This window comes from Triticum urartu, chromosome 3A (assembly GCF_056163025.1).
Source record: "Triticum urartu cultivar PI428250 chromosome 3A, HENAU_Tu73, whole genome shotgun sequence".
In the NCBI taxonomy this organism is placed as follows: domain Eukaryota; kingdom Viridiplantae; phylum Streptophyta; class Magnoliopsida; order Poales; family Poaceae; genus Triticum; species Triticum urartu.
This window is the reverse complement of record NC_141875.1, coordinates 220,668,895-220,690,897: the sequence shown is the minus strand read 5'-3', so window position 1 is coordinate 220,690,897 and position 22,003 is coordinate 220,668,895. Positions and strand designations below refer to the sequence as shown.

Here is a 22,003-nt window from a genome sequence, read left to right as displayed (position 1 = left end):
CCCCACGAAGCAGCGAGCGGAATCCAAAGCGCGGTCAAGCCTCCATCATCAAAGGGGAGTTACCCGGCCTCCCTTGGCCTTCCCCTATAAAACCACACGCCTGGAGCACGCGCCTGCGCTTCACATACACAGCCGCGCACGCCATTGCATTCCAGGCCGGAGCAACGAGAGAGAGAGCAGCCTACGGCCGCGGGCGTGCCTTCCTCCGCGTCCTGCTGCACCGCCGCCGGGCCGCCGAATCCGAGGTCGTCGAGCGGGCCATGGCGGCGCTGATGATCGGTTCCTCCTCCAAGCCTGCGCTCCTCCTCCCCGCGCTGGCCTTCGTCCTTGCATTCGTCGCCATCCCCGCGCTCACGACGCCGGCGCAGGGGCACGTGTTCCACGTCGGTGGCCCGCGCGGGTGGCGCGTCCCGGACGCCAACACCAGCTATGGCTGGTGGGCCATGAACAACCGCTTCCACGTCGCCGACGAGCTCTGTGAGTCATCCACCGATCTCATCGTTTCTTCCATTTCCTGCCACACAATTACCCTTACCATGTCACCAACGGCGAGCGTACTTGTGTTGTGTGTGATTACTCACAAGGTCGTGTGTGTGTCCTGCAACCTGATCCTGTTTTGATTCCAGACTTCAAGTACGAGAACGACTCGGTGCTCCTCGTCTCCCGCGAGGAGTTTGACGCCTGCAACGCCACGGACCCCCTTTCCAGGTTTGCCGACGGCAGCACCACGGTGCGTCTCGATAGGCCGGGCTTCTTCTGCTTCATCAGCGGTGAGCCGGGGCATTGCGAGGAGGGCCAGAGGCTCATCGTGCGCGTCATGGTGCACCCGGCCGAGCCTGCGCCCGCGCCTGGTCCGGCAGCCTATGCGCCAGGCCAAGGCGGAGACGGCTCTGGGTCTGGCGGCGGACACGGTGGGTCTTCACCGGGCACGTCGTCTGCTGCCGCTGCGGTTGCTGCCGGCGGCGTCGCTCTCGCTGCAGCGATGGCCGCTCTTTGTGTCGGTCTCGTCTTGCTGCTTCAGTGATCAGTTTGCTCTTCTACTAGATAGTCAGGTTTTATTATTGAGGTTTAATCAATTCCTTCTCTATTAGAGTTCATCCGGTGGTACTAGTGATTCGTGATATGGTACTATTATCATAATTAGTTTGGTTATCCTGTGTAATGACAATATTGTTTGGCTTTCTTCGATCCCTATGACTGTGTTTGGATTACATCTATACTAGTAGTATTCCTTGAATCTTCTGCAAGTGTGATACTGTGATCCGTGGTAAACTTTTTGAGTTTACATCAATGGTACATATCTCGTACAAGTTCTTCGGTGAACATAACTGAAAAGACTACAAATTGATACGAGTTAATGTAAAGTGCCATATCAAACATGTGAGAACGGCACCAGGATTTAGTCCCATTTCATAAATGCTTGAAAACGTCCAGGGTACAATTATATGTACAAGTTGTTGCACATCCATGTCTCAGTTAGTGAAATATATACACTGATCGGTCAAGAGTGTCTACCATGGCTCAGAATTTTTGGTCCAGTAACTTGCAGCAGGTCTGTGGCTGTCCCAGCCATCCTCTGCTAAAATTAGGTTTACTCGTGCCGTGAGAGTGTTCACTGCGTCGTCCTCCAACATCTCCAGTGGATTGGTCCGGGGCTGTCCAACCTGTAAGGAATAGATGTAGAGTGGCATTTAGAGGCGGTGTAGTATTTACAATGGCTGAATGCCAGATTTGAAGATAAATACCATGGCAATTTGGTACGATGTTAAGTACTGCAGGCAATCTTTGTAGTAGCCACAGTGGTACAGAAGGGCAGCATAGTCCCTAAGCTCACAGGGATTGTGATTCAGCAGGATCAGTCTCTCGCAAGCTGCCATCAAGATGCATGGTATGAATGAACCTGATCAGTGACCGCTAGAAAATGCAGATTTGGAGAAAACGGGACTTAGGGTAAATACAGAAAAGAAAGGCAATGGCCTATCTGTTTCCAAAATTCTTGATGATGGGGAACATGGAATGTACAGGTGTGGACAATTTGGATATATCATGAATAAGAAACAGAAGAATCAAAGGCACTACTGTGAATTATCAATGAGGTGACTTGTTCTAATCATTTTAACGGAAGATCCATGAGTTCCACCACGCCGTCCTTGTATACACCTCCAGATTAATAAGATACTAAACGGAAAGGTGTTGTACCTGCCAAAGCACGACGCATATCACCAAAGCGCACATTAGTCCATACTCCACGCATCAACCTATGTTGAGCAGATTTAGCAGCAGCCATCTCTATGGCACTGTAAAAATAAAATCACGTCACTCTAGTGTCATAATTCGTATCATGTATGATGACAATAGCAATTATCTGCTGACCAGGTTATACACAAAACGAACCTTATATTGCCACATGACCTTGCTTGACTGCCGCCTACATTACCAGGGCCATGGTGGTTTGCAGCAACAGCATTCAAAAATAAGCTACTTGACTGATTAGACTGGAACGGCCAAAACATACCCTTCAGAGTTTGTAAAATCTGGAAAACGGATTAATCAAAGTAAGCCCAAATGTCATTGCATTCAACAGATGTCAACTTTTGGAGCCTTACAAAATCACCATTAAAAGAAGAAAACCAAAGCATGATAGCTAACATTAGGAGAAGCAAACTATCTTTAGAGATAAGCAACCATCTAACTCCCAGAGCAAGCTATTCAGGGTTGGGATACAGTTCCAGATCAAAGTCCAGTTAAGATATTATTCAGAAAAATACCCAATTAAGAGTTGACACCTAAATTTCTGGTTCTGAGTATACGAATCAGGTGTAACATCCAGAATCATCAGGTAAAAACCATGTAATGTTACCTGGTTTGGGGGATACGCAATAACTTTGCAAGTGTAACTGAACTGTCGGGTCTCAAACATGAGCGGGTGAAACAAAAAGACCCTAAGGAAAATCTCTCCCTAATAATAAAGCACGGATTGACTTTGTCGGGTTCACCATCACAATACGCTTTCTTCCTGTGATTTTACGCTTTCAATTTGAATTTAAACATATACGCGAGGTGGTACTAAAACCGTTTCGTTCGCGGGTGACAATTGTTTCCGAACGTAGTGATGTTGGGCTGGTATCGGTTCGCTTCTGTTTAGGGCCTCCGCCTGGGCCACGATACCATCACTGCTGGGACTCCTCCCCTGTTCTGGTTTTCTTGGTTGGTTTCCAACTTTTTTTTCACGTGTAGGTCATGTGTGTAAGCTACGGAATCCTCGATCTCGATTAGCCACGCTGACTTACAACTCTCGCTAATAAAAACAGAGCCAACGATGTCGACTCAATCCGTCTCCAGGTTTGATGCAAGAAACCCTAAACCTAGCGACATCGTTGCCAAAGACGGGAGCAACATCGGTGCCGTCTGCCGTGCTGATCGAAGTTGAAGCAACTGCGGCAACGTGAACAAGCTGCACAGCTACGGTGGCAACGGCAACATCAGCGACAGGAACAATCTCACGAGAGTAGGGCTACCTCCACGTAGGGTGCGGCCCCGCGTCGCTAACCGTGATGGGCGCCTGCATCATTCTTCTCGCCACCCCGCGTCGTCGTCGTTGGGGCTGCTCTAACCGTGGTGGGCACCTCCGCGCTGGCATCATTCTCCTCGCCACCATTGTTGCGACCAGTGTCGTCGGTGCATGTGTTGCAGCCTTGCAGGCCGCTGTCGTGGACGGTTGGCTGCTGGAGGTTATGATCGGGGGAGACAACGAGCAGAAGGAGATTGGGAAAGAGAGGGTGGAGGAGAAGACAACGAGATCATGATCGATCGCAGAGATTGTGCGGCACGTCCGGTGTGGCGCGAGCCCGCATCTACGAGTGGCCGTCGTCAAGTGCGTACTTGAGGAATACAGAGAGGGAAGGCGATCAGCTAACATGGTGTCGGAGTTCCTCCAAGATTTCGTTTTGCACACCTAGGACGGCCATAGCACTAGGCAGATGCGGCACCAAATCATAGTCCTAGACTCCTAATGCACCTCCTAGCACATATAGGCGGTGCTTCTTAAGTACGTACCTAATTCTGATTTGTATGGATGGCCTCCTCCTACACACAACTAGAGAACTGATAGGTTATTTCCTTTCCTAGCATGGCCTGCACCACACTGCTTGCAGCAGTGGTGCCAAAAATTACTGCCCATACGTACTCATGTGCCAATTAATTCTCTAGGTGTCGTTGCTTCCTGGTATGTACTTAGTCTCATCATCTTTTGTTTGATATATGTTGGTGATTTTCCCAATGGATTTCCTAATAGTAGAGAGCATGCAGACTAGGATCTTTGTCAGGCCACCTCAAGGTTGCCGGCAGCAGCTACAAGTGTCCAGAAAAACTCTGCTATCCTCGAGTGCCACTTATTAGTGTAAACTACTAATGTTTTCTTACTGTATTTTTGAGTATTTGTGTTCCACACAATTATTCTTAGTCATGATATGCTGACATGAAGTTCCTCTTCTAGGACAAGCATGGGGGTGTGCCTTATTGCATAGTTGAAACAAGAGATGTATAACATTCCCTTTCTTTTTAATTGACAGACAGTTCTTCACATTAAGTTGTCATTTGGTTTCACAAGTTTTTACACTAATTCAGTCTCATTGTTTTAGTAGGTTTTCCAAAAACATGTTACCCTGCTCCTCCCGTCCATAAATATCCCTCAAGGGTATCATGTTTGTTTTTTAGTTATCCAATTAATATTGTCTAGACTCACTGAAACCTGTAGTTTTCTGTCCTAGGGTTTCCATTGGTATTGTTCCATTGATTCTTTTTGTTGGATTTGGCTGTAGTTGTCAGTCTTTGGCTCTTTGCAGACGGTGATCAATATTACAAGTGATTACAGTTTCTTAATCGTATTTGTCATGATTATTTCCTTTCTTACTAGATTACTGTTGGTATACTTATGATTTCCTTCATGCATTCATCGACATTATCATAGTTCCCAGTAGAAGTTGATTGAAAGGTTTCTAATACATAATATTCACTAGCAAGTTCATCGATGGACTGCCCACCTAAGCTATATAGCAGAGGGTTTGCGTAATGCATGCCATCTTTAATCTTATGGTTACTTCAGTAATAGTAAAGAATAGTCCTATATATTTGCAACCAACTCTCCCTTCATGATACAATAGTCCAGTTTGTACATTTTTATTTTTACACAAGTCTTACCGGTTGACGGACTCTTTGCTTATTCTGAAAGTCGGAAGTCACATATAAAATGGTCTCCCTCAATTGTAACCCAAACCGAATCGCAAGTTCTTGTGCACGAATTGCACCGCCTCAAGCATCCATCTCATTAACTTCGCCGGAACTTTGCCTGTCTATGCTCCACCCATGGTACGCCGTTTATGCACCTAAAAGTGTTGAATGACATAATCCATTCATTCATTATGTCGGCTCATCGAGGAGCTCGAGCAGAAGCATAGGGAGGCCCTCCAAGCCCAGGCAGTGGAGCATGCCGGAAAGCTCAAAGAGGCCCTCGATGTCATCAATGCCGCTGACACCGCCAGGGTGACATTGGCAGGGGCGGAGCCAGGGGGGGACGAGCAGGGGCCTGCCCCCCCCCCCCCCCCCCCAATGATCGACAATTTTAGTAGCAGCGATGAGTAATTACCAACGAGATTAGATCAATATATGTACTCGGCCCCCCCTATACTCGAATCCTGGCTCCGTCACTGGACATTGGAATCCAAGGTGGAGGAACTTGAAGACGATGCGATGTTTTTTCTTTCTTTCTCAATTTTAATATCACTCTTTATGCATTCATGGTTGTGTTTGTGTGTGTGTGTGTGTGTGGCTTGTGGGCTGGGGGGGGGCACATGTCAAACGGCGGTGATGTTCTCATTTCAAGTAACTAGATGCTGCCCCGCACGTTGTTGCGGAAATATTTTGCAAGATATTTTAATGTGATTAGTTGTAAAATGTTTGAAGTAATAATATAAAAAGCTAAAACTAAAAATGCATACAATTTATTATGTTTGATTACTATATAGTTGTAAAATGTTTATTAAATATATATAGGATAATAGAATGAAAATTCTCATGTATGTTTGCATGTACAGATGGGTCGGCAACAAAAAAAGGATTACAAGTTCACGAAACAACAAGTCAATGCAGGATGCGATTGATCACATTCATCGAATAGGTGGACAACATGACACCATTGGCGATGGTGGTGAAGAGAAGTGGCATAAAGGATGAGCCACTTGGGGTGTGCGAGGATCTGTTTCCCGTTGCAACGCACGGGCACACTTACTAGTAAATTACTTACAGTTGTATTTTATAATGTGTATGAAGCTAAGAAAGCAATAAGTGGTGAAAACTGAAAAGGCCTGCCAAACTCTAGTTTATTTTCTGAACAGAAGATTTGTATACGGATAAGTATGGAACAGAACCCAATAATAAGTTTAGGCTAGTCCGGAATGTCGTGAGAATGAATTGTCTAAAGTTACGAAACACCATTGACAGTATTTGCATATAAAAGTTGCCAAGAAGGGATTGAACTCAAGTCTCATTCTGAAACCTGAAACCAATATGGTAGCAATTTTGCTGCTAGTGCAGAAGCTGATGAAAATATCTCCATTCAGCAAACCAGAGCGAGTTAAGATTTCTCAATTGCAGGATACTTCCCCAAAAACATTAAATGAGTATTTAGAAAATGCTCAAAGATATTCTTGCCCGATACTTCCACAGCTATTTAGCAGACTAATGACGTTTGAAAATGAAACATCTGGAATGAAGATCAAAATAAGCTCACCTCAACCAAAAGTGACTTTGCTGTCATAATATTTGGTTCATCACAAAACTTGCTTCTTCGTTTGTCATAGCCCCTAGGGCAGCCATCAAGATCATGTGGAAAGGAGATCTCCTCATCGAAGTCTAGTAAGCCATATAACCGTAGTGTCTTTAGCATCTCCGAATATATCAACGAAAGCATTAGAGCTGATCCTGATCGGCATGTCAAAGTCTGTCAATTGTAGACAACAAAAACAACATTAGAATGGATAGACCACACACATGGCAATCACGTGAGATTACATACAAAGCGGAGAAGACGGGGTCAATCATACCGAGTGAAGATACATAGCCCGAGCATCTGATGCTACGTTTGTTCTTCGAAAGCCCTGAATGAAAAATTGCAACGTGGTAACATGTTAGCACATCAATTGATGGTACAACTGATAGATGGAACACACCATTCGGCATATAATTTAATGAAGGGCTTGAAATTGCATATTCAGAGTCTCAAATAGATACCAAAATGTGCCCATGGCATTTATGCCGATTTATCCCAAAATGTAACATGATCGCATCAATTTGACTGTCAAATTACCTTGTGGACGTAGAGGTAGCGGTCGAGGTGGTCGAAGAAGACCTCGGGCGGCGCGCCGGAGGGCGGGAGGAATCCCGCGGCGAGGAACCCGGTGGAAAGGTCGTCAAGGCGAGCAATGAAGGCGTCGACGGGCAGCGGCACGGAAGAGTGGGAGACGAGCGAGTCGTCCTCGGCCGCGATACAGAGCGCGGCCCGCGCGAGATCGGCGCCGCGGCTGATGGCGATGCTGGTCTCCGCGTTGAGCCTCGTGAGCCTCCCAATCTGCGTCGCGAACCCCTCCCTCGCCGCCCTAGCGTGATCAGTGACGACCCCCGCGGCCTCGAGCGAGTCGTGCAGCACCATCCGAGGTAGGAGACCTCCGCCGCTGTCATCCGCGTCGCCGGAGTTGGCACAGGCCCGGATAGTGTAGGAGGCTCTCCCCCGTCGCCTGCATACAGTCGAGGGGGAGGAGGGGAAGCCGTGGTGACGGCCGAGACCGGAGGGGGGAGCACACACCGCCGCGCAACTCATGGCGCACGGGGCGGCGAACTACGGGAGCTACTCAGGGGCAGCGTGAGGCGACGACTACAGGAAAGAAATATCTCGGCCTTTCACCTGCTTCTCTCGGCCGGGTAATCCACCACAATTTGCAATTTCAGAATCCAATTTTACGGAGAAATGGCCAAATTTGGATGTGAAAAAACGCGAACTTAAAAAGAATGGTTTAGAGCAGCTCTAGCACAGTCGCTATATGACAGCCTCCCTAAAACGCAGCAACATATAATACCAAAGGCTTATGAGGCAAAGCGCAAATACAAAATTACTACAAAGCCAACTCCAACGCACGACCGCAAATGATATGAATTTTGTTCGGTTTCTGTCCGTTTGCATCGGTAAAACGGATACAACCGTCCGTTTGCGGTCACTTATCCATTATGCGCTCAACCAACCGCCGCATTTCAAATGTTTGTCTGCATTATGAACTTAAATTTAAATAAAAAAGACATTACAATAAAAATGATACAGCACATCTTTGCGGAGCGTGCTCTCCCCCCACCCCTCGGCGTTGCCGGCCCCTGTGCCGACGGCGCGGCCGTGCCTCCGCCACCCGGCTGAGGTCTCCACCGGCCTTGTCTCGCTGCCGCCTGCCATGTCCCCTCGCAGCCCCGCCTCCTTGGAGAGGGTCGCCTTCTCGGACGTGGATTCCGCCCTCGGATCCCCGGCCCCATCGTTCGCCGATGTGGTCTCCTCCGGGCATTCAAGGCCTGCATCGCCGGCCCCGCCTCGCACCTCCTCGCCCATCAGACCTACGCCGCCTGCGCCGTCTGCCCCACCGCGTCCGCGCCTTCAATCCATTGTGGTGGTGGGTTAGGGCGGCCATGAACCCGCCGGGGCGGGCAGGCCTGCGGCTTCGCAGGGGGCCGTTTCACAGGAGTGGCGTGTGGTCCGCCGCAAGGGCAAGAAAGGGGCGCTGCTCCGACCCGCCAATAGCACCGACGCCATTACTACTCCACCATCCCCAACCACCGCCGGCCGCGGCATTCATTCCAGCTCCACCTATAAGGCTGACCTCCATGGTAGGTGCTTCCGGTGTCTCAGCTCCTCTCACAGAGTTGCCTCCTGCCGTAGTGAAGTCCGGTGCATCCACTGCCTCGTCCTCGGCCATACCACCCACCACTGCCCTTCTCGCCACCTTCCTCGCGTTCCGCTCTCCTCCCTCGACGAGCCGCGCCGCCGTCCCCCTCCCCCGCGGCTATCGGTCTCCTCCCGCATAGCTTTCCCACAAGGTCACCCTAACCACGATCGCGCTCCTGTCCTTTCTCGGCTGGTCTTCCCACCGCCACCATCGCCACCCCCATCTCGACCAACCGTGCCGCCTACCACAACCCCCCCTACCACCCCTCCGCCGGCCATGGAGATGGCCGCACGCTTCTCATACGGTCCGGCGAGGGGGAACCGCCACTGCCGCAAGACGGTGTGCCTGATCGAGGAGACCCAGGAGGCGCTGGACGAGGAGACGCGGCTGTGCGAGTCTGCCCTTGTGTTCACCGTCGTGGGCTCGCCAGCGTTGGTGCCCGCGGATGTCGCGGCGGCCGTTCGCGCCGAGTTCCCTGATGTGCCCACCAATGGCCTTCAGGTCTCCCTGATGCAGCCGGGCTCGTTCTTCGTGCGCTTTGCTCATCGCCGGTGGTTCGACCTGGTGTGTGTCCACGATATGGTGCACGCCCACGGCACGCCCCTACTGATCCGTCGGTGGAACCGGCTGACCTTCACGACATCCATCAAGTGCCGGTACAGCGTGCGGCTCTTCATCCAGGGCATCCCGCCGCACGAGTTCAGCGTCAACACCGCCCAAGACCTGCTTCCCAAATGCCTCTTCTACCAGGTGGCCATCGAATCCCTCGACAAGCTCGACATGTCCTACTTCGTCGCCCGGGCCTGGGTGGGCGACCCCGACGAGGTGCCGACGGAGACGGTGCTCACCGTCCGGCCAGGCACCCGCTGCTCCGACCCGCTGGCGCATGTTTCCCTCCCGCCCGGCTTTGGGCTCGATGGGGAGGAGGAGGAGGAGAACTGCGCCTGCACCGAGCACCTCCCCAGCAAGCTTCACTACCCGGTGCTCGTCCACGTCGACTCCATCACCTACTATCCTCCCCGCCCGGAGTACGCGGTCCGGCGTGATGGGGGCGATGAAGACGACGATGCGCCGCCGCCCGAAGACCTGCCGCACCCGTGGGAGCACGGGGTTCCCGACGACGTCACTAGGACCCGAACAGGTTTCGGCCTCTCGTTGGCTGAAAGGAGGGGCCACCGCCGGAATGGTCGCCCCTACTCCGGCCACTACCGGCGGGTGCCCGGTGTATTGCAGCCCGAGGAGATCTATGGCAAGGCCGTCCGCGAGCTATCCTCTCCCATCTTCGTGCCAGCGGACGCCGATGAGGGCTCCGGCGACAACTCCCATCTCTGCGGCGCGGCAGCGGCGGAGCCGCGCGAGGAGGGGGCGGTGGCCGAGCCGGCTACGTTGCATGCAGACGTCACGTCGCGCGCCCCACGCATGGGGTCCCCGATGCTGCCGTCCTCGGTGGTCCAACCGCTGGTGCGCGAGGACACGGGCGGGGCCCTGCCCCTGGTGGGCATGGGCCATCTGTCCCTGTCGCCTGGGGTGGCAGCCGACAGCGGGGTGCGGGCCACCACTTCCCCGCCAATGATAACTGCGGTTGCCTACACCCTTGCGGCATCGGATCCGCAGGCCGCAGTGCCCCCCTGCGTGTCCACCGTGGTGGGGCCGCTGTCGGGTGGTCGGGCGAGCGGCTTGAGGCCCAACACGGACGACCTCCTGTCCGCTGCCCTGCATGGCACGGTGACCGTGCTGGATGGACCGCTGACCAATCCCAAGCATGCCCACGCTAGCGCTGGCATCCTGGAGGCTACTCTGCATGGCGCGCCGACCCTGATGGATGGACCGCTGACTGCGCAACTGCATGCCCACGCCAGCGCTGCTGAAGAGGGGGGTCCCACTCAGGGTGGGGCCGAGGCGGTGGGCCCTGGTGGGGCTGTCGGTGGGGTGCCTGCCTTCCCCATCACCCATGAGCAGGCCACCAAGCTCTTCCTTGACCTGGTGGCTGCCCCCATCGAACTGGTCGTCCTCCAAGCTCCAAAAGCACCGCGTGGACGTCCACGCCGCCCGGCGAGGACGCCGGCGACGGCCACGAGGCGCAGCTACCGCTTGAACTGCAAGAAGAACCTCTTCCTTGCGGCTCAAGGGAACGTCATGGCACAGGCCCGTCGCCTTGTCATGTCCAAGCGCGGGCTCGCCATTCCGGAGCGCGGCGAGGTGGTGGAGCTACGCCTTGCCGAGTACCAGAGGATCTTCGACGAGCCCCTATCGCCTGTCCAGATAGAGGCACTCTCCGCGCTGGCCAGAGCGGACAAGAATGTAGCGTCGCCGGCTCCGGCGTCGTCTTAGGCTGCTGTGTCGGATGTTAGTCGATCTCGTTCCCTTATGGAAGACAACTGGTTAGTTTGGAACGTCAGGGGTTTGAACAACCCAGCTAGGAGAGCTGTGGTTAAGGAGGTGGTGTATCGCAACAATGTATCCCTAGTTTGTTTGCAAGAAACGAAGCTATCATTCATCGATAGAGCTATGGTCGCACAGTGTTGTGGCAATGATTTCTCGGAGTTTGCATACCTACCCGCGGAGGGCACCAGAGGGGGATGCTGCTTGCATGGAAAGGAAACCACTACTCCCTGCCTGGCGTCACCATTCTCACACACGCCGTGGCTGTGACTGGATGCAACGCCAAGGGAGAGCAACTGGGGATCATCGGTGTATATGGCCCGCAGAACTGGGACGAGAAGGTGCAGTTTCTTCAAGAGCTCAGGCATACGGTGCAGAACTCAGTGTCAGCTGGGGTTGCCCTAGCCTTAGTCGGAGACTTCAACCTCATCACGCGGGCAGCTGACAAGAACAACTCCCGGATCAACTGTCGATGCATCACAACATTTAGGAGTTTTATTAACGAGTTGCAACTGAAGGACCTATACCTACATGGTCGTAGGTACACATGGAGTAACGAGCAAGATCAAGCAACAATGGTGAAGCTAGACCGTATACTCATCAATGGAGCATTCGAGGAGCTGCTGCCCGACTGCATGTTGCAAGCTCTATCCTCAGAGATCTCGGACCACTGCCCTTTATTGCTCAATTGTGAGATAGCTTTTCGGCAGGCGCGATGCTTCAGATTCCAGAACCATTGGACCAAATTGGAGGGATTCGAGGAGGTGGTCTGTGCCGCTTGGCAGGGGGGGCCTACGGCCGGTGACCCCGTCGGCCAGTTTGCCGGCAGGCTCCAGGCCATGGCTACAGCGCTCCAATGCTGGCAGGCCAAGTTCTGCAACAACATCAAGCTCAAGGCGGCCATCACGAGTGAGATCATTGCACAGCTCGACAGGGCTATGGACCAGAGGCCCCTCACGGCAGACGAAAGACAGTTCAGGGCCAACATGAAGATGCAGCGACTCGGATATGCCACGCTGGACAGGGCTATCTGGCGGCAGAAATCGAGGGTTAGGGGGATAAAGGAAGGGGATGCAGGAGCTAACTTCTTCCATGCCAAAGCTACGGCGCGAAGATGTAAAAACTTCATCCCCAAGCTACAGGTGGACGGGGTTACAGTCACCGATCAGGAAACCAAGGTGAAGGCCTTCCATTCCTTCTTCGAGCCTATCTTCAGGGCCAAGCAACCAAGGCCAAGGAGGCTGAACTTACAGGGGCTCGGTTATGAACGAATTGAGCTAGGTGACATGGATGCGCCCATCACCGAAGAGGAAATCATTGCCAACATAGCGGAGCTGGACGACAATAGAGCTCCCGGACCCGATGGATTCACGGGGCTATTTTACAAACGCTGCTGGCACATCATTAGGGCTGACCTAACTGCAGCCATCAGGGCAGTACAAACCACCACGACGACCCACCTCCGGCGCCTGAACCAAGCTACCATGATCCTACTTGCAAAGAGTGTTGACGCCGCCACCACGAAGGATTACAGGCCGATCAGTCTGGTTTGTAGCTTCGCCAAGCTGGTTACCAAAATCTTGGCGACAAGGCCACAGAGGAGGATGAATGATCTGGTTGGGCCTTGTCAGAACGCATTCATCAGAGGTAGGGCTATCCAAGACAACTTCTGTTTTGTCAGCGGCCTGGCCAAGGCCTTTCGGCGATCCAAAACGCCTGCCCTAATGCTGAAACTTGACATCCAACGTGCTTTCGACACGGTATCCTGGGAGTTCCTTCTTGAGCTGCTAACCGCAAGGGGTTTTGGGAGAGTGTTCACCAACTGCCTGGCTGCGCTCCTCAGTACAGCATCCACGAGAATCCTAGTCAATGGCGAGCTCTCCGACAGGATTGACCTTATGAAGGGCCTCGGGCAGGGCGATCCTCTTTCCCCACTGTTGTTTGTTTTGGTGATGGACTGCCTAGCAAAACTAATTGACAAGGCAGCGAACCTGGGAATTCTGGGCCCTATGGGAGACCAAATATTGCCTTTCCGGACATCTCTATACGCAGACGACGCAGTGCTGTTCATCAACCCTTGCCGGCGCAAGATTGTCGCCGTAAGCCAGATCTTAGGGATGTTCGGCGATGCCACGGGCCTGCACACGAACCTCGCAAAGTCATCCGTATCGCCCATCTGCTGCGAGGGGATGGACCTGCAGGAGTTGCTCCAAGACTTGAACTGCCCGATCAAGCATTTTCCGTGCACCTACCTCGGCATGCCCCTGATAGATTCAAAGCTGAAGAAGAATGACCTCCAACCAATATGTGACAAACTAGTTTGCAGAATGAAGGGATGGAAGTTGGCCTTGCTTACCATGGACGCGAGACTGGACCTGGTCAAAATGGTACTCTCGGCCATGCCGATCTTCCAGATGATCGCGTTGATCATGCCAACTTGGCTTGCGAAGCTGATAGACAAGGTGCGGCGTGGTTTTCTCTGGGAGGGCACCGAGGCGACAGCGGGGGGCAAGTGTTTGGTCAACTGGAGAACTGTTTGTAGGCCCAAGGAGCTCGGCGGGCTCGGCATCACCAACGTGCTGGCACATAGTAGGGCATTGCAGATGAGGTGTCTCTGGCGCTCCTGGACCGATGGCATCAAGGCTTGGGACGGGCTACAACTACCAATTGACTGCACTGTCATAGCCCTTTTCAATGCCTCGGTCGACTTCCAGCTTGGCAATGGTGAGCGGATACTCTTCTGGAAGGAGCCATGGTTCAAAGGTATCTGCCTCCAACATGCTTTCCCGGTGCTGTTCGAGCATTGCACTAGGAAGAACTTAACGGTCGCCCAAGCGCTTGTGGAAGGCAGATGGATGAGACACCTCAAGCAACACCTACCGCTACAGGCAACCAGAGAGTTCTTGGCACTATGGAAAGGGATCAGCGGCACTGTCCTATCGACGGCGCATGACCAGTGCGGTGGAGATGGACCTCCGACGGGATTTACACGGCCCGGTCGGCATACCTGATCCAGTTTGAGGGATGCACCAGGAGTGGCTTCGCTGACTTTATCTGGAACACAGACGCGCCTGGCAAGTGCAAACTGTTTGCGTGGTTGGCAATGCTTGGGCGTTGCAACACTGCCGACGTTCTAGCCAAGAAGGGCTGGCCACATAATGCAACCTGCTCTTTCTGTGACGGACCAATGGAAGATGCCATTCACCTGCTGGCAACATGCCCGTTCACGCTGCAGATTTGGCATGCCGTCCTCCGCCGGTGCGGTCTACCTCAGGAGCTCGCCCCATGCCCAGCCACAGAATCCCTATCACAATGGGCTGAGCGCACAACCTCTATGCGTCCGGCGGTGCAAAGCAAGAAGTGGAGTGCCTTGGTACAACTAGTCTGGTGGTCAACTTGGAATGAACGCAACGCTAGAATCTTCCGGAACCAGCAATCATCAGCACACACAGTGGTCGACAGGATGATTGAGGAGGCAAACGTGTGGCGAATTGCTGGACGAGGCAATGCCAGCTCCTTGCTGAACAGACCCAGGGAACCCGATTAAGGAATTGCGCTAGATCAGGGCTAGTACTGGTGTAGGAGTTGTCCATTATTGCATGTTCGATCTGTACATCGCTTGTAACTATTCTCCTCTAACCCCCCCATATATCAATGAAAAGCTGCTCTCAGCCTTTTCGTCAAAAAAATATACATATTACATTAGCTTAAAAAGTCCATGAAAATCACGACTGAACATTCAAATTAAACTTGAAATTAAAAAAACTGTAAAAACTAGAAACCCTAGATTGGGCCACCACTACCTTGCTGGCCGTCTTCGTTCGCCGTTGTTCTCGTCATCATCATCCATGGTGAGGTCAATGTACGGCGGTGGCTGCCAAAGGTGGGCGGCGACCTCGCTGGTGGCTGCCAAAGAAGGGCACGCAACGCCTCAGGTGGTTGCCAAAGAGGAGCAGGCGGCATCTGTTGTGGTTGTGCGGGGCTAGTGATGTAACACCCACGATGCGGCTATATCTCCCACGTGTCGAGGCACGACTTAGAGGCATAACCGCATGGTTGTTTAGTCGCAAGTGGGGTAATCTTCACACAATCCCATGTATTTAATAAAAAAGGGATAAAGAGTTGAGAGTGGATTTTTGGAACCCGGGTGTATTGGAGGACCTTATTTTAAATACTTTGAAAATCACATTTAATGTTTCAAAAAATTCTGAAAAAAATTCTACGTTGATCATATGGATGTATATTACACATGTGTAAAGTTTGGTGATGAAATAAGTAAATAGGCGACCTATATAAAAATGACAAAATGGTGATTTCCAAATAGTGAATAATGCATGCACTGTTCATCTTTCCAAAACCATGATTTTGTCATTTTTGCGTAACTCACATGGTTACTTATTTCAGCATCAAAATTTGCACATGTGTAATATACATTCATATAAACATGTTGATTTGTTTTCAGAATTTTTTAAAACTTCAAAAAAGCATTTTGGCACAGTTCAAAAAATAGGGCTCCAATGCACCTGGGTTCCAAAGTGACTTTTTGTAAAGAGTTGGCTTACAATTGGCACTTCACACAAATAACATATTAAACATACATCATCTAGAGTACAATCAAGGTCTGACTACGGAACCAGAATAAAAGAAGACAACCCCAAATGCTAGATCCTCGATCGTCCCAACTGGGCTCCTCTACTGCTCATCCGGAAAAGAAACGTAGTAATGGCCTGAATCCTCGTCGAACTCCCACTTGAGTTTGGTAGCATCACCTGCACTGGTATCCTTGGCACCTGCACCTGTTTGGAAATATCCGTGAGTCATGAGGACTCAGCAATCTCACACCTGCGAGATCAAGACTATTTAAGCTTATGGGTAGGAAAGGGTAGTGAGTTGGAGTTGCAGCAAGCACTAAGCATATATGGTGGCTAACATACGCAAATAGAGCGAGAAGAGAAGCAATGCACGGTCGAGAAACTAGACGTGATCAAGAAGTGATCCTGAAAACTACTTACGTTCAAGCATAACACGAGACCGTGTTCTTTTCCCGGACTCCGCCGAAAAGAGACCATCACGGCTACACACGTTTGATTCATTTTAATTAAGTTAAGTGTCAAGTTCTCTACAACTGGATATTAACAATTTCCCATCTGCCACATAACCGCAGGCACGGCTTTCGAAAGTTCAAACCCTGCAGGGGTGTCCCAACTTAGCCCATCACAAGCTCTCACGGTCAACGAAGGATATTCCTTCTCCCGAGAAGACCCGATCAGTCTCGAAATCCCGGTTACAAGACATTTCGACAATGGTAAAATAAGACCAGCAAAGACGCCCGATGTGTCGACAATCCCGATAGGATTCGCACGTATCTCATTCTCAGGACACACCAGATAGGTCAAGCTACGAGTAAAACCAGCCCTCAAGTTGCCCTGAGGTGGCCCCGCAGGTTGCCCGGTTCGGACCAACACTTAGAGAAGCACTGGCCCGGGGGTTTAAAATAAAGATGACCCTCGGGTTAATTACTCCCAAGGGAAAGATATAGGTTGTTAGGCAAATGTAAAACCAAGGTTGGGCCTTGCTGGAGGAGTTTTATTCAAAGCGAACTGTCAAGGGGTTCCCATAACACCCAACCACGTAAGGAACGCAAAATCAAGGAACATAACACCGGTATGACGGAAACTAAGGCGGCAAGAGTGGAACAAAACACCAGGCATAAGGCCGAGCCTTCCACCCTTTACCAAGTATATAGATGCATTAATTAAATAAGAGATATTGTGATATCCCAACATATCCATGTTCCAACATGGAACAAACTTCAACTTCACCTGCAACTAGCAACGCTATAAGATGGGCTGAGCAAAAGCGGTAACATAGCCAAACAACGGTTTGCTAGGAAGGTGGGTTAAAGGCTTGACATGGCAATATGGGAGGCATGATAAAACAAGTGGTAGGTAGCGCGACATAGCGATAGAGCAAACAACTAGCAAGCAAATATAGAAGTGATTCTGAGGGTATGGTCATCTTGCCTGAGATCCCGCAAGGAAGAAGAATGAGTCCAAGTAGATGACCCAACGTAGTCGAACGAATCCTCACAACTCCGGAACGAAACCGAAGCTAACGAAAGAAGCAACCCGGAAAGAAGCAAGCAACATAGTAAACAACCATCACATAAACATGGCATGATGCACAATCAAGTATGATTCATGTCCGGTTTAAAAAGGCATGTCATGGCAAAGTGCACAAGAAAAACTACAAGTTAAGTGGAACTCAATATGCAACGAGTTGCATATTGACAAAACACCACATTTGAATTATTTAGTTCTCTCCTGTTTATGTACTCAACAAAATTCAATGTTGTTAAACATGGCAAGAGGGTGAAGCATAATAAAACTACCTAACTAGGCAAATTTAAATGAGGCCAGAAATAACAAACAACAATTTCGGAAAATCCTCATATGCAATTTATGGAATTTGTACTGTTCTTCCCTAAACATAATTTTAGAGTTGTTAAACATGCAAAGTACTGCCACCAAGTTAATCTATGCATTTTTCTACCCCATTTACATATAAAATTTATTACAAATCGAGCTACGGTTAATTAGTTATGAAATAAATCATTTTTAACATGGCATTTACGCAAATTAAAACAAACAGCAAGTTTAAACATTTCAAACATGCATAAAAGTTGTATATTATGAATCTAGATGAAAATCTAAGCATTTTTCATATATAAAGTTTTTGCATAAGATGCACGGTTGTGAAGTTATTAAATGCATGAAGACTAGGGACTTTTCTGTAAAAACTGCAGTCTCTGGAAAAATGCTAAATTCGCAGATCTGGGAAAATGATACGGGCCGAAACTGGAGGGCTGGCCCAACAGGAGGGAAAAATAGAGGGGCGCTGGGGTGAGGGTTCTCACCCTCGGCCAAGATCTGGCCCGCTCGGTGGAAGAGAGGACGACGGGGCTGGCCGGGCGCGCTGGGCCTTGCTGGATCTGGGCCACGCGCAGGGCAGCGGTCAACGCCGGCGTGCGGCGGCAGCGGCCGAACTCCGGCAAGGGCGGCGTGTGCGGAAACAGCGACGGGCGCGTCCGGCGAGGTCGGGATCGCGTCGTAGGGCCCTGGATCCGGCTGAGGAGTGCTTGACGACGCCGGCACGGAGTTTGGATGCGGCGCGGGCGAAGGTTGACTTCGGCGGAACTCCGGCGGAGCCGCGTGATACGTCTCCAACGTATCTATAATTTTTGATTGCTCCATGCTATATTATCTACTGTTTTGGGCATTATTGGGCTTTATTTTCCACTTTTATATTATTTTTGGGACTAACCTATTAACCGGAGGCCCAGCCCAGATTTGTTGTTTTATGCCTATTTCAGCGTTTCGAAGAAAAGGAATATCAAACGGAGTCGAAACGGAACGAAATCAACTGGAGAAGTTATTTTTGGAACGAAAGCCACCTGATGGACTTGGACCCCACGTCAAGGAAGGAAGGAGGAGCTCACGAGGGTAGGGGGCGCGCCCCCTGCCTCGTGGGGCCCTCGTGGCTCCCCTGACGTGCTTCTTCTGCCTATATAACTTCATATACCCTAAAACTTCCAGAACGCACAATAGATCGGGAGTTCCGCCGCCAGAAGCCTCCGTAGCCACCGAAAACCAATCTAGACCCGTTCCGGCACCTTGCCGGAGGGGGCAATCCCTCTCCGGTGGCCATCTTCATCATCCCGGTGCTCTCCATGACGAGGAGGGAGTAGTTCTCCCTCGGGGCTGAGGGTATGTACCAGTAGCTATGTGTTTGATCTCTCTCTCTCTCTCTCTCGTGTTCTTGATTTGGCACGATCTTGATGTATCGCGAGCTTTGCTATTATAGTTGGATCTTATGTTTCTCCTCCCCCTCTTTTCTCTTGTAATGAATTGAGTTTTCCCCTTGAAGTAATCTTATCGGATTGAGTCTTTAAATATTTGAGAACACTTGATTTATGTCTTGCCGTGGATATCTGTGGTGACAATGGGATATCACGTGATTCACTTGATGTATGTTTTGGTGATCAACTTGCGGGTTCCGCCCATGAACCTATGCATAGGGGTTGGCACACATTTTCGTCGTGATTCTCCGGTAGGAACTTTGGGGCACTCTTTGAGGTCCTTTGTGTTGGTTGAATAGATGAATCTGAGATTGTGTGATGCATATCGTATAATCATACCCACGGATACTTGAGGTGACATTGGAGTATCTAGGTGACATTAGGGTTTTGGTTGATTTGTATCTTAAGGTGTTATTCTAGTACGAACTCTAGGGCTGTTTGTGACACTTATAGGAATAGCCCAACAGATTGATTGGAAAGAATAACTTTGAGGTGGTTTCGTACCCTACCATAATCTCTTCATTCATTCTCCGCTATTAGTGACTTTGGAGTGACTCTTTGTTGCATGTTGAGGGATAGTTATGTGATCCAATTATGCTAGTATTGTTGAGAGGACTTACACTAGCGAAAGTATAAACCCTAGGCCCTATTTCCTATCATTGCAATACCGTTTACGCTCACTTTTATCACTTGCTACCTTGCTGTTTTTATAATTTCAGATTACAAATACTATTATCTACTATCTATATTGCACTTGTATCACCATCTCTTCGCCGAACTAGTGCACCTATACAATTTACCATTGTATTGGGTGTGTTGGGGACACAAGAGACTCTTTGTTATTTGTTTGCAGGGTTTCTTGAGAGAGACCATCTTCATCCTACACCTCCTACGGATTGATAAACCTTAGGTCATCCACTTGAGGGAAATTTTCTACTGTCCTACAAACCTCTGCACTTGGAGGCCCAACAACGTCTACAAGAAGAAGGTTGTGTAGTAGACATCAAGCTCTTTTCTGGCGCCGTTGCCGGGGAGGTTAGCGCTTGAAGGTATATCTTTAGATCTTGCAATCGAGTCTTTTAGTTTCTTGTTTTATCACTAGTTTAGTTTATAAAACAAAACTATAAAAAAATGGAATTGAGTTTGTCTCATACGCTTCACCTTTTTAATATCTTTCGTGAGTATGATGGAAAGGATAATTGTGCTCAAGTGCTAGAAGAAGAAATCTATAAAATGTTTGGCACTAAATCTTTGAATGATGAGCATGATTGCAATGTTGTTAGTACGAATTTTTTGAATATCCATGATGCTAATGATGATTGCACTAGTTATGATGAAAATGTCTCCTATAAACATGTCAATTTTTGTGGAGTGCATTGGGTTTGTAAGTACACACCAAATAGGGAAGATAGATATTGCAAGAGGCATAAGTACTTAGAAACTAAATTGTTGCAAGAAGAGCTAGATGAATGTGCTGAAAATTTAAGATATCTTACCCATACTTGCGAAGTTTGCAATGAACATGGTCATTTAAATATCAAATGCAAATCGTTTCATGACCGTATCGTGTCCAAAAACTGTGATGACTTGATTTCCCTTGCACATCATAATGAACTTAGTTTGCTCTTGGGTTATGAAGAAATGAAATGTATAACTGAGGGTATTCCAAAATTTAATCTCGATAAACTCCTTGGTTTTTATCTAGAGAAGATTTATATGTATTGTGCGGTGAATTGCATTGACAATCCTTATATTGCCAATTACATAAAGAAAAGAAAACAAATAGAAGATGGAGAGAATACTAATGAAAGCGAAGAGACTTCCCAATATCCTCCTATTATTTCTTATGATGAATCAGGTAACGATGAGGAGCCTCCTATTCAACCAATCTCATTAATAAGGAGCTCCAAAAAGAGGATTGAACCCACACATGATGTGGTGAAGAAGAAGAAAAGAAAAAGGAAGAGAGGTAAAAAGATATCTCTCCCAAATAATGCTGCTCCTATTACTATTGTGCCTCATGAAAATATAATTAAGGAAGATAATGATACTTCTTATGATCGTGAAAATCTTTTTGGCACTTGCTTGGAAGGATATAATAATTGCTATACTATCCGTGCTATCTATACTATTAATGATGAGAGTGATTATGCTTATGATATGAAAAGGCCCAAGCTTGGGGAAGCTATGTTTGATGAGGATGAAATATTTGAGAATATATTTGCTGCAATTAATGTTTATACCAAGCTTGGGGAAGCTATGATTAATGAAGATGATATTTTTAGTCCCCCAAGTTTTGATATGCAAGTTTATAATGATGGTAGCATGCATCCTACTTATGATGATTATTGTGATGATACTTATGTTATAAAAAGTAGTGATTATGTTTATAAAACTTGTCATGATTATGATTACCATTTTTCTAAACATTACTCTTTTAATGTGGAAACAATTTATAGTATTCAACTCTCTTATGATACTCCCACTATTCCGATTAAGAAGAATTTTGCTTATGTGGAGAGTAATAAAATTTCTATGCTTGTAGATCATGAAAAGAATTCTTTAGATGCTGGTTATATTGTTGAATTCATTCATGATGCTACTGAATATTATTATAAGGGAGGAATATATGCTTGTAGGAATTGCAATAATATCAAGTTTCCTCTCTATGTGCTTAAAGCTTTGAAGTTATGCTTGTTTTACCCTCCTATGCTAGTTGATTATTGTTCCCACAAGTTGTTTGATCAAAAAATCCCTATGCATAGGAAGTGGGTTAGACTTGAAA

The 22,003-nt window shown here is 49.0% G+C and overlaps 2 protein-coding genes across 2 annotated transcripts; one reads left to right on the top strand and one right to left on the bottom strand.

The window, feature by feature from the left end:
* Positions 1-1,197, top strand: LOC125543702 (early nodulin-like protein 7). Its single transcript, XM_048707160.2, has 2 exons — positions 1-477; positions 627-1,197. Exons 1-2 carry the CDS (start codon positions 261-263, stop codon positions 1,022-1,024), a joined length of 615 nt encoding a protein of 204 aa, XP_048563117.1. The 5' UTR covers positions 1-260; the 3' UTR covers positions 1,025-1,197.
* A 182-nt stretch (positions 1,198-1,379) lies between these two features.
* On the bottom strand, positions 1,380-7,963 carry LOC125543711 (transglutaminase family protein). The gene is made up of 7 exons (XM_048707167.2): positions 7,364-7,963; positions 7,101-7,154; positions 6,788-6,997; positions 2,395-2,534; positions 2,200-2,297; positions 1,746-1,870; positions 1,380-1,664 (listed from the first exon to the last, which is right to left on the bottom strand). The coding sequence occupies exons 1-7, from the start codon at positions 7,871-7,873 to the stop codon at positions 1,512-1,514; spliced, it is 1,290 nt and encodes a 429-aa protein (XP_048563124.1). The 5' UTR covers positions 7,874-7,963; the 3' UTR covers positions 1,380-1,511.
* Positions 7,964-22,003: the final 14,040 nt, after the last annotated feature.